This window comes from Haliotis cracherodii, unplaced genomic scaffold, assembly GCF_022045235.1.
Source record: "Haliotis cracherodii isolate W230 unplaced genomic scaffold, xgHalCrac1.p SCAF_23, whole genome shotgun sequence".
NCBI lineage: Eukaryota > Metazoa > Mollusca > Gastropoda > Lepetellida > Haliotidae > Haliotis > Haliotis cracherodii.
Window position 1 is genome coordinate 399124 of NW_027266279.1, and position 16640 is coordinate 415763.

The 16640-nt window shown below is 41.2% G+C and overlaps 1 protein-coding gene across 2 annotated transcripts; it reads left to right on the forward strand.

The window, feature by feature from the left end:
* The first annotated feature begins 39 nt into the window (after positions 1 to 39).
* On the forward strand, positions 40 to 16176 carry LOC139471652 (28S rRNA (cytosine-C(5))-methyltransferase-like). Of its 2 annotated transcripts, none has more exons than XM_071254076.1 (8): positions 40 to 217; positions 6474 to 6659; positions 6888 to 6993; positions 8847 to 8955; positions 10480 to 10621; positions 11623 to 11738; positions 12612 to 12790; positions 15079 to 16176. In XM_071254076.1, exons 1-8 carry the CDS (start codon positions 125 to 127, stop codon positions 16131 to 16133), a joined length of 1986 nt encoding a protein of 661 aa, XP_071110177.1. In that variant the 5' UTR covers positions 40 to 124; the 3' UTR covers positions 16134 to 16176. The 2 variants fall into 2 exon arrangements, with proteins under 2 accessions (XP_071110177.1, XP_071110178.1); XM_071254077.1 differs by lacking the exon at positions 40 to 217 and adding an exon at positions 5758 to 5831.
* Positions 16177 to 16640: the final 464 nt, after the last annotated feature.

Genomic DNA, 16640 nt, shown 5'->3' on the forward strand with positions numbered 1-16640 from the left:
TGAAGCAACCGGATGTTGAGAGTTATCTCCCCAAAATGGCAGCTTCGTTAGTACACGCGGATAAATTGTGAACTTAACATTTTGATACCAACTGTTTTAGGAGGTACATTGCTGTGACAACACGATGAATATATACAACGAAACAGCGAAAATAGTAAAATCAATCAAGCAGAAGAAAGGAACCGTCAAATCTCTCGTATTTGCCTCTCGTTTTCATGTAAGAAACAATGCCTCTTTTTTCGCGCATGATCATGCGGTTACATATGTATTCATATATCGCTGTGTATGGGTTCGACAAACATGTTCTCTTTGTGAACTAAAAATCTTCGTAGATGATGTGTAATATCACTAGACTCCCTTTCCCTGAGATCATGAATAATTTAATGTGATTCCCCCTGATTTATTGTATGGTATTTTTAAAGGGAAACAAAACTAAAAGTTTTAAAGTCACTTCACTTCAAGCCCAGATATGGGTGTATTCTCTCAGCTTCAATAAATCTACTTATATGAACACTTACTTTTGACAAATTAGCTTTGCAAGATTTCAGTGATTGATCAATCAACATATTATCGGCTAGCCCTTTGAACTTCACTTCATTTCAAGCCCAGATACGGCCGTTTTTTCTCAGCTTCAGTAAATCTACATAGATGACCACTTACTTTTGACAAATGAGCTATGCAAGATTACAGTAATGGATCAATCAACATATTATTGGTTAATCCTTTGATCAATGTCTTTTTTCCTAACTCAAATGACAATGCCTCTCTGGCTGCGTTGCAACATTCCTATTACATAACATGTTATACATTCACCACGTTAGACTTGGATTTATAGATCAATTTAAGGTTAAATAATTAGCCCAGACATAAGAATTGCCAAATGCAAACCACTGATTGCTGTCCTTAACACCCTCAGTCATGGGGGAACATTATTGAGTTATTTTTCATTGTCTTTGTCAGGTATCTTGAGTGATTCTTGCACTAATTATACTTGTAATAAAGTCATTAAATGAGGATCAAGAGAATCATGGGGTTTATGTCATGAAACATGCATGACAAGAAGGGAGAAGTAATTGTTGTATATTTGCAATTTGCCTGAAAAATAAGGGTTGGTTTGGTTTTGAGTAAATGAACTGAACTTCGTTGTTGCAAAAATAATACGTACACATATCTGCAGTACACTAAAATACATAATTGTACATACACATTCACAGACAAATTTGCAAGGTGAAAGGTTTAAGTAAGCATCATCTAATCAAATGCAAGGATTCAAGGGGATTCCCCCATGCTGTCAAAGAGATTCTCCCTCGGCCTGAAGCCCAGTTTGTTGGGTTGCTGACGCTAATTAGCATCTAGTGATTACGCGGAATAATTAAAACGGTGCTGATCATACAACTGAGAGTTGGAGTGTTGTTCCCCTTTAATATTGATAGTCTGCAACTGTAGAGGTGTCATTATATTGACTGAAAAGTATCCCAATGAAGTGAACAATGAAGATCAGGGGTAGAATAGGTCTTCAGCAACCAATGCTTACCGTAAAAGGCGACTTTGCTTGTCGTAAGAGGCGACTAACGTGATCAGGTGGTCAGGCTCGCTGACTTGGTTGAAGCATGTCATCAATACCAACTGTCATCATGGTCATGGATCGATGCTCATGATGTTAATCACTGGGTTGTCTGGTACAGACCTGATTATTGACAGACCGCTGTCATAAAGCTGGAATATTACTGAGTGTGGCGTAAAACAACAAACCCAACCAACCACAATTTATATCGATTAATAATATGATTAATTATTGTGTATGATTATAGATCAAAATAACCTTTATAGACCTGCAATTAATCAACTAAATGCTAAATATGAACTACGCTGCTTAAAATGTTTATAATGGATTTTCTTCTGCCTTAGTCCATGTTAACCACCAGTTAAATATATCTCTTGACAGTAAAGAAAAAGAGGTAGGTCAGGTAAAAGAAGCAAGGCCAAGTCAAAATATAGTTAATAACTCCTTTTCTTATTTCATTACTGTTGAGTGGCATGAGCACAATGTGTCAGAGTTGCCGAGTTCCTGAGGCAAGGGAGTAACTGACTAGAAAAGTCCAATTTATTAACTTAGCCTGCATTACTCCGTATTGCAGTTACTGCTGTCTGTTGACAGACAGACGAACTGTGTGAGATCCAGCTGCTGTAGAAAGTTGTCCCAACCAGTACAGGAAGCAGTGCCCTCTCACAGTCGGCACGTGACCCGGAAGTCATGACGTAACATCAAAACACATAACTGCTTTGTCACCTCCACAGACGGGCGAACTTTGTGTCCCTTGTGGAAATTAAAGCTTATGGTTTCTTTATTTTTCGTGTTTCTACATTAATCGTATGCTGCTACATTGTAACCTGTATATGGGTTGTTACCTTAAGTGTCTTCCATTCGTAATTTGTAATGTTTATTGCTCGTTTGTGGCTCTAGTCACAGTAATTTACGGGCGCAATGTTGTTCCAATTTGTTTGCCATTCACCACGTGGCCATGTAAATTTTGAATTCTTTCTTTGGCTTGGGTAAGACACTAAATTTATGTATTTTGTTTTGGCCTGCTTAAAACTCTGCCTTTTCGCTACCTTTTAGCGTTTTGTTTGCTCTCATAAACTTCAATAAAATGCAAAGTATTTGAGTTACATTATGCTTCCCGTACTTTGTGGCTTTGCTTAAATTCCAGATTTGCCGTCACCTTTATCAACAACATCGTCCCTTCCGGTGTCGCCCGTAATGAGACCGTTCTTCCATCTCCTCCGCCATCTACGTTGACAGCAGCGGCGCTGTCGGCACTCCCGACGCCACTGGCGCCTCCCAGCGGCTGAGTATCTCAGCCGAGCTTCCCAGCGCCTCCGGTGCTACCAACACTACCAGCGTTCCCAAGAAGCAACACCAGCTTCCCGGCGCTCATGGCGCTTTATCAAATTCACAGCTGAGTATCTCAACCGATCTACTTTGGCATATAAGGGGTGCGTCGGCATTTGCCTCTCCGGCGCCACTGACATCTGCTTCTATTACTGACATCTCACTGATCATCACACAGAGAAGCAAGGTGAAACCACGTCTTTCAATTGTCACCGCTCCTGTCGCTGCTCACCTGTACGTCTTCGGGATCGCGACTATCGTTCCTGGGAGGAATCAAAACTCATGCACACCACTTGTATGTCTACCACACAGTTTATTGAGGATTGTCTGTGTGTGGAAATTGCACTTAATTTCCGGCTCCAATGGGGCTTTCTCGGTTACTGCACAGAGTGATTTACTTGTCACGTGTCAAGTACTCAGACTGAGAACACTTCCGACTGGAATTAGGTCAACCTACCATGGCAAGCAGTGCAATGTATTTCTACCGATTGGTTTGGATGCTTACATGACGCATGGTGCAACCACCCAACCAAACGCTTGTCGCAGTCCATCCATGCACAGATGATGGAAAAGATAGACCTCCCCTGCCAACGCGACTGTTGCGAGACACCTCGTTTCATCGCCCCCTCGCTATAAGAACGATAGCGCTTATACAGCGTTCAAGGGATGGAGAAGATCGCCTTCCTTCGTACAGTTTGATCTTTAAAACTAAGACACCTTTATGTCTTCAGCCTTGCCTACCAGATACAGCGTTGATTTTCTAATTGATCCCTGTTGACTACATGCCTAGTATCGTGATGTTGTCCTTCATCGTCACCTCGATATAACAACAGGAGCGCTTATATGATGCTCAGGTGATGTAAACGATCACATTACTTTGTTCAGTACGGCGCGATCTACCCGAACCACAGTTATACAGTTTTCCTCATTCTCTTATGAACACATTGCCTCGACTTCTGACTACCCAGTTATGTCAATGCCTCGACGGTCAATTGTGGAGCTGGTTTATTTTGTCTACATGGGGTTTGGTTTGCAGGCGAGCACACCTCTACATGTATCGTCTTGAGGGTACACGATCGGAGACCCCTGTTGCTGACTTTTCAACTTTGCAATCTTGTAGATGACCTCATTTACCATGACTTCCCGCTCTTCCACTGCCGCTTCCACCTTGTCAGTGGCTCGTGTTCTGGGATTGCCCACACCAGCCAACACTGTGATCTGGAAATCAACACCAATGGCACAGCAACATCCTTGAGATAAAAGCGCTTATCCTGGACGTCACTTGCTCTTAGAGAATTCTCGGTCATGCCCTGTTGATCATGGACAACATCACCATGGTGTTGTGTTTGAGGAACCAGGGTACTCCCCACTCTCCATCCCTGCTAAACCAGACCTTCCGCTTCCTTGACTTGGTGGTCAGCCTGGACCTGTACTTTAAGAAAAAGGAGCTCATCTTGCACTCACCAGTTTGAGAGCATGTTCTGGTACAGGATCTGTCCAGGCCAGACTATGTGGCTCCCACCGAGTGGAAGCTCCACCCAGAGGTCTTCACGAGACTAAGTTAAACGATCGACACCCCAGGCATGAATCTGTTCGCCACATCTCAGATCTGCCAGCTGTTGCCTTACATTTCACCGGTGCCGGATCCGGCCGCAGTCGACGCCTTCAGTTTTTCCTGGGAAGGATTACACGTGTACGCTTTTCCGCCTTAAACCCGCATGGTTTCGTCTGCACGCCTGGCACATCTGTAGAAAGCCCCATGCGCCAAGGACTATTCAGCTAGAGCTGCCAAGGCTATTGTGTCAGCCCACCATCCATCTACACGGAGACTGTATGATGATAAATGGTGCTACACCAGGATCCGATGACAGCGTCACCGCAGTTCCTGGCTGAGTTCCATCTGTACTTCACAGTGTTCAAAGTTTTGGTCCCTGGTTGTTGCCCAACAGGTCACCTATCACCGACGCCACTGATTCTCTGATTCCCTGAGTTGGGCCTGTTGACCTCCCTGGTGTTTATCACCCAGACAAGAGAGCTCTCATGCCTTCAACATTCGCTCTTAGGTGAGCTCTAGTTTTTGGCTACCCACCTCATTCTGTTTATGTCACCTATTCAGGTTTTACTTTTTGCATCAACTCTCGTTTCCTGACAACAGGAATGGTAGTTGATGTTGACACCGACGCCAGCGCCGCTGATTCTCCGATACCCCGTGCAGGGACCCCTTGACCTCTCTGGTGTTCCTCACTTCCAGACTAGAGGGCTCTCCTGCGTTCTGCATTCGCTCTTGGGAATGGTGGTAGATATTGACGCCGGCACACCTGATTCTTCCATACCCTGAGCGGTGTTCGAACTCTCTGGTGTTTATCTCTTCAGGTTAGAGGGCTCCACTGTGTTTTGCTTTTGCTCTTTAGTAAGTTCTAGTGTTTGGCTACCCGCCTCATTCTATTTCGGTAGCCTATTTGGTTTTTCCTTTTTGCATTGACTGAAGACAGGAATGGTCGTAGATGTTCCGGTCATCACTTGTATGTCTTGCGGTTTCATCGGACCTTGACGAGGGTTTATTATGGATCACATCTGAAGGTATGCCGCATGCCATGCCGTCTGATAAAGATGCAATATGGAGAAATGCAGGATAAGTTAAAAATTTTAGTAAAATCTAAATATTTTTTACATTTGTATACTTGTCCTGCATTAAGAAGTCTAAGTGCCCTCCCTTCACTACGCTGCCTCCCAACAAAGTTTCAGATGTTATGTTTAAAGCAGTTATGTGTTTTGATGTGACGTCATGACTTCCGGGTCACGTGCCGACTGTGTGAGGGCGCTGCTTCTTGTACTGGTAGAGACAACTTTCTTCAGCAGCTGGACCTCACACAGTTCGTCTCTCTGTCAAAGACAGCAGTAAATGCAATACGGAGTAATGCAGGATAAGTATACAAATGTAAAAAATATTTAGATTTTACTAAGTTTCCACCCTTGCCGAACTTGTGGTGAATTTCATGTCTCGAAGGTAGCGCCACCAGTAGCTATGACGAGTTATGTCCCTTTTATGTTCCTCTTTTTGACCAATCAGATTCTACCTCTCATATCACTTGCATTTGCTACAAACAAATTATCATGTCAAAATGGTGGCACCCAGTCAAGACGATGTGTTCGATAATCTAGATCTAAATTGTGATAAAACGGCATCAAATCTTTTGAGCACCATGTATAAATATGAAATGATTTGGAAAATATCTGTCAACACCCAGTTGACGGTACACATGTTTTGCAAATCCTGCAGTTGACCGAAAACTACACATTAAAATCCATGTTGTTTACGAAATAGATGTCTAGTTCATCACGTGATTTTGATTGGATATGCATTGACTCATTAGTCCAGAATTCCAGCCTAGTTGGACAAGGGTGGAAACTGGACTTTGACAGATGCCTCTTCAGATGCTGATGTGGTTTACTGTCCTGTGCATCACTGGGCTTTTCTCCCACATTAAGCAGACACGCCATGATGAAACTGAAATACTGTTCAAAATGGCGTTTCACCCAACAAACCAACTTGTCATGCTCATTGCTATTTATCTTCCAGAACAAACGCAAGCTTTATGCCTTGGTATGTGAAACCCTGAAGTTCTGGCAGATCCTGAGTCTGTTACTGAAGAGGACAAAGATTCCCCGGAAACTGACCAGCTATGAAGAGAAGCAGTACGTTTTCATCGTCCTGCTGTACGAGTTCCTCATTGGACAAGGACTTGACAAGGCTGGAATGATAGCGGTAAACTTAGCCAAAATAGTCATTGAAGATTTTTGTGTGTAAGATCAAAGATTGTGGTAAACAAGATTTAGTTCCTCTCCCGAAAAAGATCCACCAGAATTTTATAATGACGATGAAAGTTCCCAGGAGGGTCATTGTGACATTTATAAGAAAGAAATAATTATAATGAACATGATAAAGAAATGAGATACTGCCAACATTTAATGAGCCTTTTCTTTGTTATTTCAGAAACAGTTTTTGCGCTATAAGCTTGTGATAGAAAGGGAACATGGCCGCCTGCTGGCTGAGAAGCAAGTGTCCAGTCTGTCGGAGCTTATCCCAGAAGAAGCACATGGTACAGTCAGACATCACTGTGTTCTTTAACACTCTGGAAATAACAAAAATCAGATATTTTAGGGAGTAGTCATCACACACAGATAATTAACATTTGATGGTTTCCATGTCTGCATCATGGAAAACAGTGAATTTGTAGCCACTCCCTACCCATAGACACAAGTTACAGTGGACTCGTAGAAAAAACTTGGATTGAATTTGAAAACACATTTTCTGTTCTTTTCTTATTGAAATTTTGTTCTCTTTGACAGGCTCTTTTGTGAATATAATATTTAAAAAATATGGAAAGTATTAGTTTTTCTTTTGCAGGATCCATTATTATTAATAAATAAATAAATAAGAGCATTCAGTCAGTGGTGTGTAAATTGGATTAATTAATTAATTTGTTTGGCTCGTGTTGATAGGATTGCAATATTCTTTATAACGACTATTATATAAAAATACATCTGGTTTATCCAAGCCGAGAAGGACCATTGGTGAGTGGAGTATGGGATTACCTACAGATCAGAGCTGAGAAGGAGATTAATTTGAGCTTCCAAATCTATCACTGGCAGTATCATAATGCTTCAAGTATTTATTTATATTTAAAATCAAAGATTTGAAATACATTTATTATTCAATATTTGTATGTAAGCAATTATTATTCAGTTCTATTTCTCAGTTGTATTTGTTTTGTCTCCATGTTCACCATGAAATTTGTCCACAAGTTGGGAGTGGCTACAGACTCAATGGGTATGATTTGGTTTGGTTTGGTTTGGTTGGGAATTCACATACACTCCTGCATCATTACCGCAACCCTCAGTGATGCAGAGGCAGGGTCGACTCCGCAATACACATTCATGTTGGAAGATGTTTTTGGTGTACTAGATTAGTGATGCGCCCATTCCATGTTGGGATTCAAGGTTAAGATGGGTCCCCAGTAAACTATGCTGGTTATAAGAGGCGACCAAATAGATCAGGTGGTCAGACTCGGTGATATCTGTTAAGATCCGGGTCTGAATAAGTCTTCAGCAACCCATACTTGATGTAAAAGGCAACGGTGCTTGTAGTAAGAGGCAACTAACAGGATCAGGTGGTCAGACTCGCGGACTTGGTTGATGCATGTCATCGTATCCTATTTGAGTGGATTGATGCTCTTGCTGTCAATCGCTGGATGGTCTGGTCCAGACTTGATTATTTACAGTTTGCCATCTTATTGCTGGAATATTATGAGTGCACTGTTAAAAAACAACAAACAGACTCGGGGACTTGGTCCACTGTGTCATCGTAACCTGACAATGTTGAACATTGCTCACAATATCGATCACTGGATTGTCAGGTCCAGACTGCCGTCATATAGCTGGAATATTGCTTTGTGTGGTGTTTGATTAACAAACAGACAAAAGGGCCCCCAATTGATAACGAACCCAGGGATGCCTGCCCACTTAGTGGGACCTGCGGCCATTTTCTGTGTTTCTCGTGAGGCAACTTGTCGGGTGGTCGGACTCACTGATTGGTTGACAGCAACTCATTGTGTTCTGACGGCATGGATCATTGCTCATAATATATCAATATCACTGGTTTGTCTGGTCCAGACTGGATTATTTACAAACCCCCATATGACCCGTGAAGATCTGTGTGAGAATTTCTCTTTAACAACTCATGGTTGTCATAAGAGGCGGCTAACAGGATTGGGGGGTCAGGCTCACTGACTTGGTTGATGCATGTCATCATATAGTCAGGCCAAAGACCAGGGTTCGATTCCATACATGGGTACAATGTGTGAAGCCCAATTTCTGGTTTCACGATATTGCTAAAAGTGGCATAAAACTACACTCACTCACTCACTAATTTCTGTCTCCACATTTCTTACAGCCATATCTCTGCCCAGATATGTCCGTGTGAACTTGCTGAGAACCACAGCACAGAAAGCAGCAGACACCTTCATGAAGGAGGGCTGGCGGCTTGTGAAGGGGACAAAGAAGTACGGACATTCATCGTGTTTCACCTTCCCAAGTTATCCATGACAGTGTTTACTAACCAAGGCCGTTGTTCACATTTTTTTGAGGGGGCGGGGCAAATATTTGTACAAGTATCACTTGTCCCCAATTTGTATTTTCATGATTCAAATAAAATTGTTTTCTATAAATATCAAGGGGGGGGGCAACGCACCTGCCGTAGTAGTATGTCATGCAATAATAGGTTACTTAATCAAGACCTTTTACAAATAAGTCAGAATATCCATTTGTTGTTTCTAATCACAGCAATGATGGCGCAGTGTCTGAGAACTAAGACGTTTTTAAAGGCGTGTTTTTAAAGTGGACAATTTCAATTAGTCATTGACTTGAAAATCATTTCGATGAAACTGTTGTAAAGTAATGGAAAAAGACAAAGTGTTTTGGATCGACCATCCTTGATTGTCCAGGGTCTGTATCTTCATTCTGTGATGATAAGTACCGAGGAACTCATCCAATGTTGCTAGAAATGTCTGTCCTATCAATCTTCACTCGTAAGCAAGAGAAATTCTGTGCTGGGTGATGAGGTCAAGATTATTGCATTTATATGGCATTATGCATCAATTGTGTGTTTTTGTGTGCCGGTTATACTATGGCACAAGGGTAAAGGGCCAGTACATGAACCGTTCTAAAGCATCGTTTTTTTATAACCCCCAAGATTAATCTGCTCAGCTTATTCTGCTCCAGTGACCACACCATAGGTGTAGCCTTATCACGTGACCAGACTTTTCTCGTTTGTAAACATATGTGCTTTTTCTGAAATTATATTTGGTGCACTTCACATACTGTGTTGCATAGATGTAAAGATATACTGCTACAACTGTGACACTGAGGGACATGACAGTATAGCTTTACACATCAAAGTGACTGTATCGCGAGCTGTCCGTCGGGCGTGATGACAGCTCGTGGATGTGTACAACCAATGTAAAAAAAGTATGAATATGCATATGGAAATAGTTTTCCATGTTTCAGGATATTTTCTCAATGCAAGTTAAATAGTTGATGCGACCAAGGCCTATATAATGTAAACTTGGCCTTGATAAACACTTGCTTCTAATCCAATAAAGCTAGCAATTAGTAATTCTGCTGTATGAAAAAATCACGACTTTCTCTTCAATTTGCATCTGATGAAAACATAACTGAAGTGAGATAATCTGTGCAATGTTTGCGTTGTCGGCTTCGCTGGGCAGAGCTTTATTCTTTTGGTTTGAGAATTAAATTGTGCATGAACTAAAGGTGTGACACCGCACTTGGAAATTATTTCATGCGTGATTTAGAAACACACAGAACCATCAACGTACTGTCCTTTTAACATGGAGACTACACTCACACACAGTATGCTGACTTCCATGCTGACCACTTCCTGTTTTATCACCTTAATCCCGATGACTGCCTCTGACAAAATGTCTGTGTCCATGAATCAATGGTGCAATGTTACTGTCAGTGTTATCTTTAAGAATTTGCTTTTATCTTCATCAATCATGTTATTTCAGCTTTGTCAATGACATGCAGAAGCTTGGTCAGCGAGAATTTCTACAAGATCCCCATCTCCCAGATTTGCTGGTGTTCCCCCCGGGGACTGACTTTCACAAACACAGGCTGTGTACAACAGGGGAGATAATCCTGCAGGACAAGGTCAGATAATATTCATTTTAGAGTGAGAGGTTACACAGGCCTCCTGTGTATGTGATGCAATTTTTATCAAAATATTCATTATTATAAAGGCTAAAAGTAAGTGTCTTTGTTCTCAGGCAGCGCCCGCATCATAATTAAATCTGCCTCAAAGTTCATATTTATTTCCATTGAAAAAAAAAATCCTGATTCTGGAAAACGATGCATTCCAATATTTCACACAGTTACTTCCCTTTACATGCACATTGTTTTACTTGTGTTATGGTCATGGCGCCAGTAGGAGTTTCTGTAAGTTGGTTTATGTAGGGAGGCCCTTTCCCAGGTTGATGGTCAAAACTGTTTATCTGGTTACATACTAGTTTGAATAAGCAAGGAAATATAAAAACCCACCGCCCACCCGCACTTACGTTTTTAAGCCACATATATTGGTGAGAACAGAATGATCAATGATGGCATTTTAGGTTTTCAGTGCTGGTCGTAAGAGACGACTACATGGATCGGGAGGTCAGGCTTGTTTACTTGGTTCATTGTGTGTCTTTGTTGTTCACAATACTGATCACTGGATTGTCTGGTCCAGACTCGATTATTTACAGGCGTACAGCTGGCATATGGCTTGGTGCAGTGTTAAGCAACAAACAAACAAACAAACAACAGCTCATGACTATCTACATGACTATACATTAGGTCGTCATAAGCTGGAGAATGAACCAGGTGGACGTAGCTATCACTCACACCGTGACAACCTTATGCTTACATAGACTGAAATAGTCGTAGCCTTAAGAACTTAAGTGGGAGGGATCCTGGTTAGAATACTGTAACTCTGGAATGGCATGCATGCACACACGCATCATCGCACACATGCATCATCGCACATCGCTTTATAAATCACATTCTCACCATTTTCTTTCAGTTGCTGTTACATTAGTTGAACAGAGAGGTATGTGTTGGACATATCCAGTGTGAGGCTCTAAAACAAATGTAACATGATTAATTTCCTCCTCCAGGCTAGCTGTTTCCCCGCCCATGTGTTGAGTCCACCAGAGGGCAGTGTGGTGATTGACAGCTGCGCTGCCCCAGGCAACAAGACCAGCCATGTCGCCAGTCTCCTCCGAAACTCAGGGTTTGTGTGTTTTGTTTGATAATCATTCTGTTTTCTGATGGTGTTATTGAGTAAATAACTGTGACAGGATAAATCATATCTATAAAATGTTATGACTCTTCTCGGACAGCCTCCGTGGTCTTGTGGTAGAGCGTCTGCCCGGAGAGTGGAAGGTCCAGAGTTCGATCCCGGGCCGCGTCATACAAAAAGACGTTAAAAGATTGTACTTGTTGTTACCCTGTCTGGCGCTCGGCATTAAGGGTCTAAAACAAGGACTGGTCGGCTCGGAGTCAGTATACTGTGTCTGAGTGGGGTATTCATGTTAAACTGCGGCATGGTATCTCAGTGAGCTAGCACTATAAATCGGCATTAGTCCGGACTAGTACAAGCAGCCACACACACACATACTCGTGCATGCACGTGGCTATATACATGCAATAATCTTGGACGCGACGTTAAACCCAATTTCACCTCACCTCACCTATGACTCTTCTCAAAGTGAGATAATATCTCATCCTTAAACGTATACATATACATATTGTGTTGGATACATTTCTTGGCCAAGGTCAAGAAAAGGCAAAAGTTAATTTCATGTGACTTAAACATGTTGTCATTCCGTGTCACAGTTTCTTTTAAATGTTCTCAACTAATTCTAAATTGAATCTGTGGTAGTCTGGTTGTTGTACTGTTCATCAATGACAGTTTTATTCACTCAAAATATATTTGTTATTATTGTTAAACTGCTCGTCATGAAAAAGCTGAAATATTGCAAATTTCAACTCACTCACTCACTTAGCCACAGTTCAAATTTTAGATAATGATTTTTGAATTGTTACTTACATAATTTCGCAGATGTGAAATAATCAACTTTAAACCGAACAATTTTTTTTCTAGGAAAGTATTTGCCTTTGACAAAGACCGGCGTCGTCTGAAGACAATGTCTCAGCTGCTGGAGGTGGCGGGAGTCACCAACACGGAGCAGACGTGTCAGGACTTCCTGTCTGTCGACCCTCTGGAGGAGAAGTATGCTGCAGTCGAGTACATGCTGGTGGATCCTTCATGTAGTGGGTCCGGTGAGAATTCAGGGAATGTTGTTTCGTTCGTTTATTCATATTTGTCTGTTGTTTATTGCTGCAGTCAGTGTTTGATGGCCGCCTGTGAATGAGAGTCTGGACCAGACAGACCAGTGATTGTGATGTTATTCAGTGACACAGTTGGTAGATTTTTTTTTATGTTTTGGTTCACAGATTATTTTGGAAAATCCTGATAGAAAGGGCAGTAGGTGGAAGATTTAATAAAAAAAATGTTTCAGATTTTCGTTTTTGTTCTTCAAAATGTTCTCTGAATTGGTTTCCATGTGTGCTGTTGTTCAAATCTCAGATTCACACAATCCCTTTGTCAGCACCAGCAGTCACTGTCCAAGATCACCCTGACTTGGTTGTCGTCCCATATCAAACATGCTGTCAACTTAGCTTTACAACTATTGCTAGCTTAGTAGTTCTACATCCCTGGATACCTTTAAGATAAGACAGACTGACTTGGGCAGGCAGGCTACAGACAGTTTGTACAGATGGGGCTGAACTCACATGCAGATTATGGGGGCAGGAGAGGTCAGTAACAACCATATCTCCCCAAGGCAAGGGAGTTAACTGACTATAAAAGTCCAGTTTCCATCCTTGCAGAACTTGGCTGGAATGATGGAGTTATATTTTGGCTTCACCAACGAGTCTATGCATAGTTCAATCAAAATTGTGTACCATATTTTCTTGAGTATAGTGCGCACCCATGTATAATGCGCACCCCACTCTAGCGGGTTCAATATTTTGGAAAAAAAGAATTTTGAATATTATGCGCAGAAAAAAATTACACCGTACCCCTTCAGCAAAGTCCGGCAAACGAACAGGTGATGAGAAACTTTGTCAGTGCAAATGCGAAGTTTGAGATAAAAAATCACCAGACATGTTTATTTACCGTTTAAATTGTATTTTTGTTCAGCTAGGCATGGTTTATATCCAGGGATTAAGATTACCTTGTGTATTTTCTCGTAAACTAAGCCAGACTCAGCAATCAGCTGTACACACGTTTTCTTGGAATCTACCGGTCAAGACACACCCAATGATATAACTTTACAGTATTTTAATGCAAGGATCAGCAAAAGTTGTAATCTGAATAATTTTTATTTTATCAGGAATAATATATTCCAATATCTTGATAATTTAGATGCAGCTTTTACTAAACATATTTAAAATAATAATAACCCTAAGCAAAGCAGCTGATCGCTATTGCCGGGTATTATTTTTTACATGGAACCAGTCTGACCAGTCACCGTCAAGGCTCCCGTGCACGTGATCGCGAGAATTACGTGTTGACATAGAATCGTCCAACAAAAACAAATACTAGTATGACTTTTAACGAATCAAAGTATGGCATTTATGATATATGATGTCTGGTTCGTAAACTGCCGTGCAGGTTTAGGTCGATTGCAGGATTTGGAAAGCATGTGTGCTGCCAACTTTGCGTCAGCAGATAGCTTTCAAATCTTTTCATGTTTTTAATCAAGGTGATCACCTGATTTGATGCACTTTGTGAAGTGAGATCTGTTTTATCACAATGTAGATTTTGAAGGACGATTAGATTGTCTTGACTGGGCGCTGATGTTTTGTTTGAAGCAAATGCAAGTGATATAAGAGGTGGAACCTGATTGGTCAATAGAAGTTACGTAACTGGTAATAGCCACTGGTGGCGCTACGATCCCTGCCACAGAGATTCCATCCTCAGGAAGATGTAACTACCATGGACTTACTTGTTCACTGACTTTGTTGATACCATGTCATGGTGTGGATTGTTGCTCTTAACTTCAATTTCAGTAGATTTTTGTATTATCAATTATAAGCTGAACTTTTAGTACAGAAGAGGTTGTTCAGGTTGTTGTTTGCTTAGAGGCTGATTTCTTGCCCCGAGTCTGCAGCAAATGTCAGTTAAAATTCCAAAATAGGATTTAAACATTTCCCATTTCATGCCGTTGTAGTTTCCACCAATATGATGAGTTTGTAGATGTGACTTGAATTTCACTAACAAGAGGACCACTATAGAATTAAATTACTGGTAGTTTAACATTATTGCATTGAAAGCAGTGTTAAAAATCAATGTTGAGAATACCTCTGAATTTAGGGAAATAAGAAAAGAATCCCAATTTTGAAAACAATAATTCTATTTCCCATTTGCCTGCAAAGGCGCTTAGTTTGGAATCCAAGATAAATGCCTGATAACACTGTGCTTGGGGTTTGGACGTGTGGTTAAAGTATCAGACTGCATTCCATGTATGTAAGGAAAACATAACACAATTTCTATTTCCTTTCAGGAATCGTTGGAAGACTTAATCACTTATCTGATGACGACAACTCTACTGCGGCTCGACTGAAGAGCTTGTCAAATTTCCAAGCCACCATTTTGAAACATGCCCTGTCCTTTCCCAGAGTGAAGAGAGTGGTCTATTCAACCTGCTCAATACATGCACAGGAAAATGAGGAGGTCGTGGAAGAAGTTATCCAAAAGGTTGGTGAGGACTTCAAACTGAAACTGGTCTTCTCTGATTGGTCGAACCGAGGGGTGAAAGGTTATGAGCATGCTCCGATGTGTCTGAGGATGTCGCCTGAGGACAATTTGACCAATGGTTTCTTTGTGGCTTGTTTTGAAAGGAGGAAGTTTCAAGGGAATGGTTCACATGCTGAAAAGGAAGGTGTTGGATGTTCAGAAAGTAGACTTACTTTGAATAATGGCAATGAAAGTACCAGAACTTTTACAAGAAAGGAAAAAAAAAGACTTAAGAAAAAGGCAAAAAAGGCACAGAAAAATCTATTACTCAGCTCAGGTGTAACTGAGTTTGAAAGGGATGATATAGATGAGGATGAGGACGTTGATAACTGTGCAAGTAAGGATGACAGGAAAATCAAAATAATCCCCAAATCGGAAGATTTAGACTCCTCATACCTAGCTACTGAAACTGAAGAGGTGTTAAGGGTAGATAACTCTCTGCCTTGTGCCACTCCAGTCAAAACTGTGTTTTGTGGTGGCCAGAAGCACATGGGCCAAGCATCAGTTGAGAGTGAAAGAGTCGGAATGTTTCGGAAACGAAGTATTGAATTCCTGGATGTCAGCAACCTTTCCTGTTGTGTACTGCAGTGTACCCCTTCCGGAGAGGCAGCGAAGCCGGCAAAACGATTGTCTCATGTTGGTGGCTTCGGTTCCATGGTTAGGAACGCAGAAATAACCGAGAAAACTTTTGGTGCCCATGGGGACGCCAGTAGACACGAGTTGGTGACAGGTGTCAAGAGCCATTCATCCACAGAAAAGCGGAAACTGAAGAAGTTAAGAAGAAAGAAAAAACAAAGCGAGGGATTCAGCTTTTCAGGATAGTTGTTTGGATGAAATGATGTTACATTTTACTGCATCACTTTGATGTTGGATGTTTAGATTTTAGTAAAACAATTATAATCTAATTACTGTTGTTTTTTGTTGTTCCTTAATATGTCACTTTGTGTAGTTAATTGGTGACTGAGAGTGGCATGTGTTTTATAGGAATCAGTGGTCACGGTTGGATATTAATTAGAGACAGAAGTTTACTTCAACCACTGCAACATACAACTTTTTTCTCTAAAGGAGAAGCTGAACAACTGATTCTCTCCACACATATTTTTTGTGGACATCCAACATGTCCAGTAAACAGTTCTCAACAAAACCTCAGATAGTTTATTTCTTTCCATATATTGTTTGGAACCATTTTTTGTTTAAAACATGTCCAAGGCCACCTCTGGTATAGTCTGGTTCAAAATTATTGGTGATTTTAATGTCATATTCAAGGAAGCATACATAAAATATCAATATTGACAAGTGTTTAAAAATTAGGGTCAAAGGGAAGCAACT